The 14,099-nt window shown below is 36.5% G+C and overlaps 1 protein-coding gene across 1 annotated transcript; it reads right to left on the minus strand.

Annotated features, from left to right (window-relative positions):
* Positions 1 to 407: 407 nt before the first annotated feature.
* On the minus strand, positions 408 to 13,786 carry LOC128021502 (MAM domain-containing protein 2). Its single transcript, XM_052608761.1, has 15 exons — positions 13,616 to 13,786; positions 13,431 to 13,535; positions 11,107 to 11,357; positions 10,937 to 11,021; positions 10,453 to 10,557; positions 9,503 to 9,786; positions 8,393 to 8,486; positions 8,176 to 8,322; positions 7,464 to 7,729; positions 6,746 to 6,839; positions 6,481 to 6,636; positions 4,759 to 5,018; positions 4,408 to 4,492; positions 4,269 to 4,327; positions 408 to 1,129 (listed from the first exon to the last, which is right to left on the minus strand). The coding sequence occupies exons 1-15, from the start codon at positions 13,644 to 13,646 to the stop codon at positions 1,019 to 1,021; spliced, it is 2,133 nt and encodes a 710-aa protein (XP_052464721.1). The 5' UTR covers positions 13,647 to 13,786; the 3' UTR covers positions 408 to 1,018.
* Positions 13,787 to 14,099: the final 313 nt, after the last annotated feature.

Consider the following 14,099-nt stretch of genomic DNA (forward strand, 5'->3'; position numbering starts at 1 on the left):
TTATAAGAACAGGTTAAATTTCAGCCAAGAATGCATGAATGTACAGATTAATATGATTGAAATAATTGAATGCTCAATGTTACAGTAAAATGTTTTCCTTAGATTTACGCATTGGAAGAGGAGAGATGACAAGACTAGATTGCTGCTCTCTATAAGCCTCTGAAGTAAAATCATGATGCATTTCTCTTAAATCCCTCAGTAAAACGACTTCATATGAAGTGTCCCCTATAAGAACTGATCATTGTTTTCTCTACTCATTAGAAGTGGGGTTTATAACCATCTACAGTGTTATAATGCCCTATATCTCAAGAATGGTTTTATATGAGACTGCTGTGCTTTATCCCAGACTGGTTTTGAGGAAACGGTTGATATGAAGGCACTTTACATCATCTGAACTCAAGGCATGATAAAGCATAATCTCTGATTTATATACGGTTAATGATTTAGTTCCACAAACCCAGCTATCAAATAAAACCGTGTCTTGTGAGCGCATGTGACTATTCATCTGAACAGGAAGTGATCTGGTGATTTCGGCTGTCGATGGACACGCACAACAACTACAAAGTACATTTAAATTTATTTGTAATAAATTAATAAATATATATTGGTTTGTTATGTCTTTGTTAAAAAGGATTACAGAACATGATAACTGATTTCCAAATAAATGTTAGGAAGATCAATCCCTTTAAAGGGATAGTTCACCCAAAAATGAAATTCTGTCATCATTTCTTCACCCTCATGTCTTTCCTAACCTGTATGAGCTGCTTTCTTATGTTGAACATAAAGGAAGATATGTTGAAGATTGCTGGGAACCGAACAGTCAGTGGTTCCCATTGACTTCTATAGTAGGAAAAGAGTTACTATGGAAGTCAATGGGAACCACAGTTAACCGTCTGATTTCTACAACTTTCACTCGAGAGCAAACACCTGTCTTTAATCTTGAAAGAGATAAAGGTAACGATGTCTATCGACTGATATGGAAGATGATCCTGTGCTGATGTTTTGGCCCTAACTCAGATCAGGTTTGTGATGTGTGCTGAGCAGCTCCTTCATCTGCAGATCTTCCTGAGCAGCGGCTCCTGAGCTTCTCCTTCAGCCCCGCGAGCTCTTTACCTGCGGTTTCATACTCCTAAAATACAAAACAGAGAACACAGCCTTAAAATACATCTGATATGCATGTAAATCCTTATAATGCTCATAAAAAACCCATGCGCTCAATTGAGTCTGAACAGATAAGAAAAGTGCATGGACTACGATAGAAACACATTTACTGAATAAATTCCTCAATGTGCAACAATACCTCTGATTCTCCCCTCCCCAGATCATGTGACTGGCTAACAGGACTAACCAGCAGTGCATCTGAAATCCTTGAGCAAAAGTCTGTCATCAGAATGATTTGATAACTTTCCAGAACTGACACTTTTCCAAACGTCAGGCATCCAAAGCAAGACAGCATTAGAGCTTTTGTGTTTGCATTTCATCTCAAGTCATTTATGGGGAAACATCTACAACGTGGAAAACACTTTCATTTTCATTCTTGATACTTTGCTTGGTACTTGGATGATTTTGTTCTCCTGAGCACATGGAAACTGTTTCATTTGCAGATGTTTTGTGTGATTACTGTTTCATAACTGTAACTGAACTGATTGGAGCTGAATAATAAAACTATTGTTTCGCTGGAGCTGCTTAATCTCAGAACATTAGAGGTTTTTTTTTTCTCTTTGATACATTGAAACAATCTCTATTGTTATTTATTATTTTTATAATTATTTTTCTTCACACAAGTTCAGTTTGCAACTTTGGATGGACACATGGCTACTATAAACATCTTTTCCCCAGGTGTCCCAGTTATGACCAATGATTAATTTATTTCCTGAAAGTGTCTGATAATAGGGAGTTATGAATGCAGTATTATATGGCTGGATGCATGATCAAACCTGCACGTATTCATGACTGCATGTGAAAAAAAAATATATATATATATTCAGTAACACAGCACACGTAACCTAAAATGTGCATCATAAATCATTTAGCATCATAAAGGGTAAAACCCACATATAAAAAGCACATCAAATGTAAAAGTTACACAGTCTGGCCTTCTCTAGGAAGTTGGCTTTCTCCTCACACATTCTGTCAAACAACACAAACAGGATGGAGTGAAATCAAAGCCCTATCACAGCCTTACAACTACCAGCTCAATTTCGACTGAACCCTCACTGCATCCTCGCTTTACACATAGAGCCTAAAAACAGAAACATAACTAGTTTATTACGTGTCGTGCAAGTTAAGTGTTATGTAAGAAAAATATAGACATTTTAAACATTTATAAACTGTAATCTCCAGCTCCGGGTCGCCGTTTAGTGTTTAATCATGTCTAAATATTTCTTCACATGAAAAACTTTAAAATAAGTACGCAGGTATGACCTGCAATATTCTACAATTTAGTAAAGAGCAATGAAGGTACCTACAGTGGGTTAACCATAGCACTACAAATGAAAACAATTTGATTTCTAAACACAAAATTACTCTAATTTTTCTTTTTGCATTGCAGTTTAAAACCCTTTCTCATATTTCACCTTAAATACTACACAAATTGCATTAAATAAATGTTACTGAACTAAAATACAACTGCAAAAGAGTTAAGCTGTATGTTCACATTATAATACCTGATGATTAAATATAAGAAAACCATATTAAGGTTGCCTCTCCATAAGTCTCCAGAATAAAATGATACTGTAAATGTCAAAGACATAATAATCAATTCATAATATGCTGCAATGTTTACCAAAAAATGTTGCAAATGCCTGTGTAGTGAAGCTGCGTCTGTTCTGCTGAACCCATTCAAATGTGTAGTTTGATTGGAGCGCTGCATGAACCACGTGACCTCGCGGTGACGATCAGAGAGATCAAAGCGTGTCGCAACTCTGTTTGTCAATGGCTGTGGCTTTAACTGAAGCGCTACATTTTATGATTTACGCCACATTAAGTGCGGGAAAACTGTATGTATTGTTTACATTTCGTATTAAAACTTACAGAATTTGAATGCTGAAAGGGTTGGGTTGCCAGTTTTGGCGTGAGATTTAGATGAACAGCGCGAGAGCGTGACACAGAGCCTGGTTGGTTCAGTTCGTGATTTGTGCGCTTACAAACACATAAGCACTAGATGGCAGTAAATGATTACTCTGGGATATTTGTGTTGGAGTGAATGTTTTACATTCATCAAACTAAACGGAGTAACTCAAAACCCAATTTTGCTAATTTAGAAACAGCATTTAAAGTTTATTTAGAATCTGTCAAGTAAAATATTCAATATTTCATAAAATAGTTCAATATTTATATTTACTAATCCTGTTTTATGTACCTGACTCTTTACCAAAGTGTGCGTTTTTGCACATTAAATGTCAGCGAAGCAGCTATATTTAACCACAGTTTTAAATAAATAAATAGTTTTCAATATATATTTAGAGGGCAATTATATAATATACAGTATTGGCCAAAAGTGATGTCTGAAGAGAGGACATTTGCACAATATTTGCTTTTAATAACTCAAAATGTTTAAGCATCAGAATATGACAAACGTTCTATATCTGGAAAAAGAAAACACTTAACTTGATTAAGGGTTTTGAATGATAATATTATTTGGCAATAAAAGAAGTCTACAGTTTATCTGTCACAGTGTCCCTGGGTGTCCACTAGAGGTCTCACTTCCCATTATCGTCACCCCATTAAAAACACTGCTTTTGGATCTTATTGTTTGTGTGCATTCCGTGACATTATCAGCTTATGAATATGATTTTATTTTAATATGCAACAACAACAAAAAATGCATAGACATTGAGTTATGCACTGACTTTTGAATATTCAATATTCACATGCATATTCCTCAATAAGAATATTTGTTTAAAGGTTATTCTCATAAAGTAGAAATCTCTGCGATTTTCAGTTTTATTTGACATTAAAATAATCCCCAGAACTACATGCTGATGTCCAGAAGTAATGAAATCAAGAATGTTTTCTAATTTCTAATCCATGTTTAACCATGCATTCAGTATAATAAGACATGCTACACACGTGAGAAGCCGTATATCAGGAATGAACCAGGTGTTCAAAGCTCGAATACACAAGGACAGTTTTGGGGTGAACATATCCACTCATGAAGCAGTCATCTTCTCTTTCATCCTCACACTTTCATCACTGCACTCCAGCTCTACTCTCTCATGCTTTCATGCATTCTTCTCTTTCTGTCTTTTCTATTTAAAAAGCATTGCCTGAATGTCATTATTATTTCCAGAGAGGTGAAGATGAGGGATATGGTCATCAGCATATTCTGTGAAGATGAAAGCACAAACAGTAGGTAAAGATGTTTATGGTGACGTGAATAACAGATGTATGTGATCATCAGCTTACCTCTGCATGGTCCTCTTTCGAAAACAACATCATCGATTGCAATATCACTCCTTGCTGATGCTCCTCTGGTGGCTTCAAACACAATCTAAGTATGTGGACATAGACGTAATATATTAATGAATGTTGACTAAATGTAATAATAATAATAAAAAATGTAATCCTTGAATTTTTTTTTTTTTTTTTTGAAAAGTAGCTCTTAAATGATGGGTCACATCATTATATTGTCTGGCTTATGCAATCTTTGGTAAAAATACATTTTGGTACTGTGTTCTGTTTTCATTTGATGTCCAGTGTTAAATACAGGAACAGAAGCAGTTGTCAAGCTCTATAATCTATCTTCATGTGACCGACCTGGTGCCGCTGGTCAAACTGATAGTTCACTGCCGCTCGGAGCCAGGAGATGCCCTGCTCTCCACGGCTCGTCCACAGTAGTTTGTCCTGGCTCTCTTGTCCGGTCTGGAGGTAAACGCTCAGCTGTCCGATCCCTGAGCCGTACATGTGGTAGAAGAACTGCAAGCACTGTGTGTCTCTAGAGCCGCGCAGAGAGCTGGAGACGAGGCGCGCTGTGTGACCGGCCTGCATCACCGACGCCTCGATGTGCAAATAATGACCTAAAAGCAGAAGACACAGCAAAGTGAGTACTAGGATCAATAAGATGTGGTCACCAGTGTTGGGGGTAACATCACAAGTAACATTAGTTACATAATCAGATTACTCTTTTCAAGTGACTAGAAAAGTAACACATTGCTTTTTAATTTACAAGAAAATATCAGTTACTTTTTCCAAAAAGTAACGGCAGTTACTTTGTTTTCCCATTTATTGACTGACAAGTCTCCTGTCCCCATATTGGGAGAAATCAGAGAACAGAGGCGTTGTGTGCACATGATTTAGTTCTGGACTAAATGTGAATGTGCATTAATTCATCCCACTTAAAAAAAAAAACAGATTTAGTATTTATCAAAACAGGGAAGTGCAAACCTGGAATAATTAAATGTTAAATCACACAAATGTATCTAATCCCATTTTATTAGCTAATGTCTTAGCGTCTGACCTTTGGTGATCCAGTTCAACCGTACTAAGAAGCAAACATGACTTCAGATAAACTAACAATTGTGCTTCATATTGAATTGTTAACCTTCTTCTCCTGTGTTTTACTCTACAGACGTCAATTTACTAAATTCTCCTTCAGCCTGAGGTTTATTCATTACACTTTATGTTGTGAAAGGGCTTTTACATTTGCTATGAATAGTACTCACTATATTAAAAACAATCAAGCCCTGCTCATATTTAAAAGGTAATATAAACGTAACGTAACACTTTACTTTCCATACAAAGTTACTAAGTAACATAATTAGTTACTTTTTTAGGGAAATGCAATATTGTAATGCATTACTTTTTTTTTTTTACTTTCCCCAACACTAGTGATCATCACAGAAAATAATTGTGTTTTGTCCCTGCAACAGTAATAAACTTGAATGTAAGTCTATGGGGCGTGGTACACCCATGTGAAGGAAGTGTAACTGTATTTAATTGAACTGAATTGAATTGAACACTCTTTAGGTCCTACTTCATATGTGTCTAACTATTACGTACTTAAGTCAAAATCATATTTTTTGGTACAGTGTATCTGTTGTGCTTATGTTGAACTGCAAAACACTTTTGCTGCTATAATGAGGAATACAGTTAAGGTTAGGGACAGATCTGGTGTTTGGTTGGATTTAAGAGATGACTGTAGTTATAGATGTAACTACAGAAGTTAAAGACATGAGGGTGAGCAATTCATTTAAATTCATGCATTTAGCAGATGCTTTTATCCAAAGCGACTTACAGTGCATTCAGGCTATACATTTTTACATTTCATGTGTTCCCGGGGAATCGAACCCACAACCTTGTGCTTGATAACGCAATGCTCTACCACTTGAGCTACAGTAACACATTAATAATTAATGACAGAATTAACATTTTAGGCTGAACTATCCCTTTAATAACAGATTGATAAGTAATATTTAAGATTTCACATTAAACTAAAACTGTTAGGAGTGATTAGGGTTATTTGGGAGGGTCTGAGCTCACCCACTCCGGTGGTGTGGTCTCCTCGGGGCCCTGTGAAGGATGTGGGTGTGGGTCCTCGGGCCAGCATCCAGTCACCCGAGTCTCCCTCATTATCCTGAGTGAATCCACACAGACCAGCCTCAAAGTCACAGCGAGACAGAGCTGACGCCGAGGACGCTGTAACAGACAGAGCTGCTTTCTGCTCGTGGTAAAATCAATCGTAAGATTCAGCAAGAAGATTCAAGATTCACATGCACAGTGTTTGTGATAAATGAAGCTGGTTTACCTAACAGTGCACAGTCGCCCAGCGTGACCTTAATGTCGTCGAGACCCACAGAACTACAGCTCCAAAAATGTTTGCATGTGCTGATGAAAACCACCTTCATCGCCAAAATGGAGAAAAATCACAACAAGATCAACACAAAAACTAGATGAGTAAAGTTCGTGAACAAACTGATGATACAGTCCAAATCTGATCTCAGACGTAGAAGAAGAAGAAGCAGCTTAAATAGTAGATCAGTGAGTTGGCATTAAAGAAAGAAACTAATGCATGGTTCAGTGGATTTAAAGTATGAATACTCCTCAGACCGTATATTTCCAGAAGTTTCTCTAAATCTGGATCTTCCAGTAATAAAAATCATGTGAGACATAAACCCGTGTCTTGCTCACAGATGCTGGAGCATAGAGCCAAAAGAGTTTCCAGTTAAATGGAAGTCATCCGGGAATATGTGTTTCAGAAAAAGTCTGTGAAATATCCTTTTGAGATTGAGATAGTCAGCAGTCTTCGGTCTACAGCTGTAAACCATGATTTGCCGTGCTGGTGGTAAGAAAAGGGTTGGTACGCACAGTTTCAACAGTTAAATGATTAGTAAGGCCCTGTTAGCATTAGCATGTAAACACGAACTTCACAGGAGGACTTGAACACACCCCAAATATCACCTGCTTCTGACTGGCAATAGCGAGCAATAGCAAGCGAGGTAAACTGAAGCCTTATGCCATCTTACCTGGGCATTCTTCAGGCTCTGAATGGTCAGTTCTACTGCAATCCAAACATTTGTTATCTTATAATTCTGGGTCCATATTTGTTCTTGTTTAGTACCGTCGCCGTAATACAGATACACTGCCAAGACTCGGTCTGTTCCACTGAGGCCTTGCAGGGAGTAGAAGAACTTCAGGCAGTATTTCTGATTGGCTGGCATCACTGGGCCAAACAAACGACTGACGTATCCAGACAGTAATCTGAAGCGAGAGTTGGCCAACAAGAAGGATCCTGTTCAGAAACAACAACTATGTTTAGCCACTTAATGCATCGACAAATGCCCTAATCGGTATTAACTGATATAAAATATAATTTTTAAAAGAAGTCTGGTCTTTTTTGACACAAATATAGTAGAAAATATTAATATTGTGAAACATTTTTTAAATTTAAAATATATTTTTTAATACATTTTAAAATGTAATATATTCCTGTGATATAAAGCAGTATTTTCAGCATCATTCCTCCAGTCTTCAGTGTCACACGATCCTTCAGAAATCAGTCTAATATTCTGATTTCTTATTATTATCAATATTGAAAACAGCCGTGCTGCTTCGTATTTTTGATCCCTATTTTAAATCCTTTATGGTCACATTTGATTATTGCATTCTTCCTGATTAAACGTATCGATGACAAAACGCAAGCTTTTGGACGTCAGTGTAGATGAGGTCCAGCTGTACCTGCTCCTGTCGTGTGGTCTCCAGCCGTGAAGATGTTGGGTCTCACAGACACTCTCCTCCACAGTGAACTGTCTGTCTGTGTCTGGACATACTGACAATATCCTGACTCAAAGTCACAGTTGGCAACAGATGGATCAAATACTGGTTCTGTGAGAACACGGAGTTTTGTCAGGTATGGGGTGTGAGCTTTGAGCTGGCTTGAGGTGTTCAAACATACCTGTTCCTGCATCACAGAACTCTGGAGAGAAGGAGATGTCATCAAGAATCACATATCCTCCATGTGGACTGTTGAACGTCTCCTCGAAAACCAACTTGAATGATACACACACACACACACACATTTATTTTAAAAAATAATGCATTACAGTATAACGTTCTTTTACGGAAGGTAATGCATTATGCTACTTTTACATTTATTTTTTTCATCTGCCCCGGGCTTGCTTACTTGATTTTAATATATATATATATATATATATATAGTTCCAAAAAAGCTGGGGCATGTTGTAAAATGCAGTGAAATCAAGAATCTGAGATTTGTTAATTCCTTTCACATTTAATTTAATTTACAAAAGTACAAAGATTTTCAAATGTATCAGCTTAAGTGGACAGCTTATTTACTAAATATAAACAAATTTTAATGATGATGGCTGCAACACACTCCAAAAAAATTAGAACTGACGCAAAATAAAAGTGAAAAGGTTATAGACAGGGGTGCACACAAGTTTTTCAGCCTGGTTCTCATATTTTACAAAAGCACATTTCTTATTTTGGCCATGCATGCGGACCTGCGGCCCACTTATGTGCACCTCTGGTTATAGAATACCCAAGTTAAACTGTTTTGAACTGTTTAGTCCAGAATAAGGTCTTACTGAACTTTACCCTAATAAAATTAAATATTGGAATCAATCAGAAAATAGAAATAAACAGTAGATAGGGTGCAGCACTTCCTTGAAGCAACATGTTAAGCAGACAGCTGAAGGAAATGTCGACTGATATCTACCCAGCAAATAGAAAACATTACTCGAACTTTTGCTGATATTGTGGCACGATATCAAGTAACGTTAATAGAATGTTAAAAGAACGTTCATTTATCTATTTGTTTATAATGCTACATTGGATAGACTCAAAACTTAGCACAAAGATATTGTTTATGCAATGTTTATTGGATTTTTATTTTTAGCAGCTGGCAGCTTATTCTGGCCAAGAACGGCACACTTCAACAGGAAGAGTCTGTTTGTCTGGTATGTCAAATCAGAGTCAGTTTTTCTAGAATCTGAAACAGATGATGACACAATGAACAGATTTATTTGCGGTGGTCAGTCTTTACCTCTATTGGATATGGAGCTTTGAGGTCCACTTGTACTGGTCTCCAGACTCTGGTTTCTGGACTCCAGTTCATGGTGTTGTTCTCCAGTAGATCGGCTCTCCACAGCTCCTGATACTGTCCGGCCTGATCCCTGCTGAAGAGGAGGAACAGATGGTCCCCGGCGTGATAGTGCTGGTACTGGAAGCTCAAGCAGCCCGACATGGGCACTGAGGTGATCGGAGACACCAGCCTGGCCACCTCCTGGAAGCTTTTAATGTCTGTAGAGTCCACGTACATGTACTGACCTGTGTGTAACAATGAAAGGGCATCGCTGACTAAATCAAAATAATATGATACATTAATATTTAAAAGACTATATCATAATACTTTTTTATTATAATACATTTTACTTTATAATATTATACAATTAAACACATCCAGACACATTATATCATCTAACCTTTATGCACAAGTTTTTTTTTTATTATTATATAAAATTATACAACTTGTAACTGTAACTGCAACTTTGTATTATATATTAATGTATTTTTGATATGATGTGTGTCCATGTTTTAATCAAAAAAGACTTGTTTATAATTTTGAATTGCATAATTTATAAATGTTTTCAGTATAAAATTCTGGTTTTAATTGGATTTTTTAATTATAGAAAATTATTTGATTTCTAAAACACTTTTGTACAATATATATTATTAAAGAACATATTGCTTGTTACAAACAAAAACATGAAATTGTTATGACATGTATTTATGTATATGCATTATATATATATATATATACATATTTATTTTCTTTTTTTTATTGTATAAGATTATAACAAAGTATTACGGAACATTTTTCATGTCATATAAGATTATAAGATTATACAATATAATTTCTGTGTGTAATATTTTTTGAATTAAATCTTTTTTTCCTATCAGAATTATATCACAGCAGTTGATGCTCAGACAAACCTGGTCCATGGTTCAGTGAATCATTAGATCTCCCCACACGCCAGTTCATGAATCTGTTCCTGTCGTTAATGTAGCCACACAGATGATCTTCTTCAAAGTCACACTCTTTGGCGTCACATGATCAGAAAAAGAGCAATCACTTTGCATGAAAATGTAAATAACTGGTTTTGAAGCTCTCTAAGGCCTAAAGCATTTGGGGACAATTCTGACGAACAAAAACTGAACAACAGAGATCTGGGTTCATTTAACAGATTTTCTCTTGCCACAGGAATCTGCACTCAGACTGGTTCCTAGGAATAGCCATTAAAACATTGTCTGGAAAGATCAGCATTCGGAACTGATTTTAGTGATAAATAGTTCGTTTCATGTGGCTGGCCCTTATTTTGGCAGGACATTAAAAGTGTTACGAAGAAACGGAGGCTGTGGCGCTGCTCTGGTGTTTGCTAACATGCTGTTTACTGGCCCAAGTTAACACAGCACTAACCTATACAGTATTTATCAGAGATCTTGATCTCAAAGATGGACACACTGCTGCCTTCTTCTGCTCCTAGTTTGCCTTCAATGACGATCTACAGACGTAGAACAAACGTATCATTGGAGTCAGATGATAACATGGCGATATCACATACATCAGACTCTATGAATGGATCTTACCTTGGAAGTTTCGTTGCTGTTCTGGAGGTCAATGCTGGCGATGAGCCAGCTATCAGACGGGTTTTGGGTGGTCCAGAGCACCTGATCGAAGCTCTCTCCGTCCGTGCGCTTCTGCACCTGCAGGGAGGCGCTGCCTGTGACCTGATAGACCATCCTGAAGCAGCTCCAGTCCTGCTGATCCACATCTGGACCCAAAAGAACCGCCTTTCCCTGGTGCTCCTGGACTCGCTCTTCCACTGTGATGAAGTGTCCTGTGTGAAGCAGGATGAAAACCACATTCATCCATACAGCTGGGAACCCATAGGAAAAGATCTACTGCTCAGTGGTTGATTTTCCTAAGCTCATTTTAGTCTCAACAGTGTCTCAGATGTTTCTCCTAAAAATCCTTGGGAGAGATTAAAGTAGACACAAATGAGGCATGAGAAAGTTCTGAAAGAAAGGAATCCAAAATGACTGTGGGAGAGAAACGTGTGAGAAAACTTGCTGTACTTGACTTGATGCACACTTTGTAAAGTTGTTGAGATCTCTTCTAAAGCATTACAGGAAACAAATTTGAGACCCTTAAATTATTTAGCTAAAGAGAATAATATGAGCACAGTGTGTGATGTACTTGAGATCTCAGATATAAACTATAGAGGAGACAAATGTGAGAGATCCAGTGTCTGTAGCTAAGGAGAAAGATCAGATGTTTTTGAGATCGAAAGGAGACCATAGTCTTTGTCTCAGGAGACTCAAGCTAAAATCTCCATTTTAAAGTAACCTAATTTCTGTCTAAGAGAAATATTTGAGATGTTAAAGAGATCTCACTTTTGATTTTTCTTTCCTATGTAAAGGCAGATAAATATTTTTAGCAGTGAAAGACCAATTATCAATTATTATGAAACTACTGTTTCATGATTGAGTGCTAAAATACATTTGTTCTTTTGTCTGCAGATGCATATAATTCACCAGGCTTCACATGTCAGTCATGGGCTCCTAATGTCTCCACATTTGCCTTACATTTATTGTTCATTTCCTGTGCTCTTTAGATACAATCACGAGAAAAAAAATGCACTGACAAATAAATACAAAATATGTCAAAATACCCGTCTTGGAAAGTATTTTCAAAAAAAACTGTCGGTTATTTCTTAAGTGAAAGTAAACAGTTAAGAAAAATATGGGATGTGTATTATATTGGATGCGTTCATCGTCTCTTAAAGTGACCGCGCCTAATTTAGCGACTGGCTGCTGTAATGTTAATCCAAGAAAATAAAAGAAAGAAAATCACTCACTGCTCTTGTACTTTGTATTTTTAACAAGAATTAATGCACAGTCAAACCAACAATTATTCAGACACCAGATATAATTTCATATATATTTATATACTAGGTGTAGAACACTATAATACATTTATGCAAGTGAGTATAGCAAAATAAAGTGAACTGTGACATATTATACCCAAAAATTCTTCATACAGTGGACTACTAGTGAAATTCATTATTATTATTATTATTATTAATAATAATAATAATAAAACTCGTACCAAAAATTATTCAGCACCATATAAAGCACCATGTTTTGCTTATGTGTTTTTTCCTGAATTGCTAATGCAACCTTTTCACACCACAGTCTGAACAACATGAAGCATTGCTTGGTAAATGTTCAACAAAGTATTGATAGTTGTGTAAATATTGTCATACTAACAGTTGTCTGAAGTTTTGGTTGGTTGAGTTCTTGTCATATTTTATTACCATTTTCCAAATTATAGCAAATAAACCGTGATAATGTGAGAAATGTTGATGGTTTCTGAATCCATTTTGGTTTGATTGTATATTTCATTTTTACATTGAAGACTATGCAATGTTATTTTACATTCGATTATTCGGTTTCTGTACCTGGACACCTACAGACTTGAAAAAAAAAAAAAAAAACAGCTATGGCCCTGATATGTATATATATATATATATATATATGAACGTATATTTAAAATAATATATATTAAATATAATTAATTATACATCACATAAAATAACAATAGTGTGGGTGTACCACATCTATACATCTATACAGTCTGAATGTTTTTTTTTTTTTTTTTACAAATATATGCTGCATGTTTCTGCACATTGGTTGCACCACATGACTTCATGACTTTCATCACAGAAGATGTGTATTAAATACACTGTATGTATAAATTGCATTTTTATATATTTTTCTGATAAATTAATAGATCTGGCCACTGACTCATAAAAAGACACGAACACTGAGATAAGATCTACTCATATGGTGACCTTAGCATCAAATGATTCACAAAGCAATGCATGCCTTGACATGCTGCTGAAACTCACCGGAAGGTTTGAGGGTCCAGCTGAGAAAGTCGGGGTCAGACGTATAGTCACATAAACTGTCCTGAAAGCTGCAGGAGCCTGGCAAAAGCTCTGCTTTAGCTGTCACTGAGAGAAAAGAGCATCGAACACACACTTATGCATCTACAGTGATCTACACAGACAACTTAATTGCAATGAGTCCTCACCAATCAAGCTCAGAAAGTAGAAAGGAAGCATCTTCCCTCCTAATGTTTTGTCCCGCAAACAATAAATCAAATTACACCTGGTTAAGCACTAGAACTAGAGATTTTTGTTCTCTGATCTTGTCCTTCTTTCAAGCTGGCAGCATATATCTGAAGCTCAGAAGTGATCCTTCTGTCTGCTGCTGGAGAAGAAAAAGGGAGGGAATTAGGAGAGGGTTTCAGTAATGATGACCAGATTCAGAGGTGACCTTCCCTTACCTCAGACCTTCACTCATCATGCATAACATCAATACCGGCTGCATCAGCTGGATATTTAGATCAGATCTTTATTTTCTCGCTTTAAATCTGTGTAACATCTTGAAATCAGACTTTTTTCCATTATGGTACTTGTGCCATATGGAGCACCAAAATCTCTCTTGCTTCTTGTTTTATTCAGGCAACAATCCAGTACTGTGTAGTTATGAAACATTTGTTGATGATATGATTT

This window comes from Carassius gibelio, chromosome A10 (genome assembly GCF_023724105.1).
Source record: "Carassius gibelio isolate Cgi1373 ecotype wild population from Czech Republic chromosome A10, carGib1.2-hapl.c, whole genome shotgun sequence".
Classification (NCBI taxonomy): Eukaryota; Metazoa; Chordata; class Actinopteri; order Cypriniformes; family Cyprinidae; genus Carassius; species Carassius gibelio.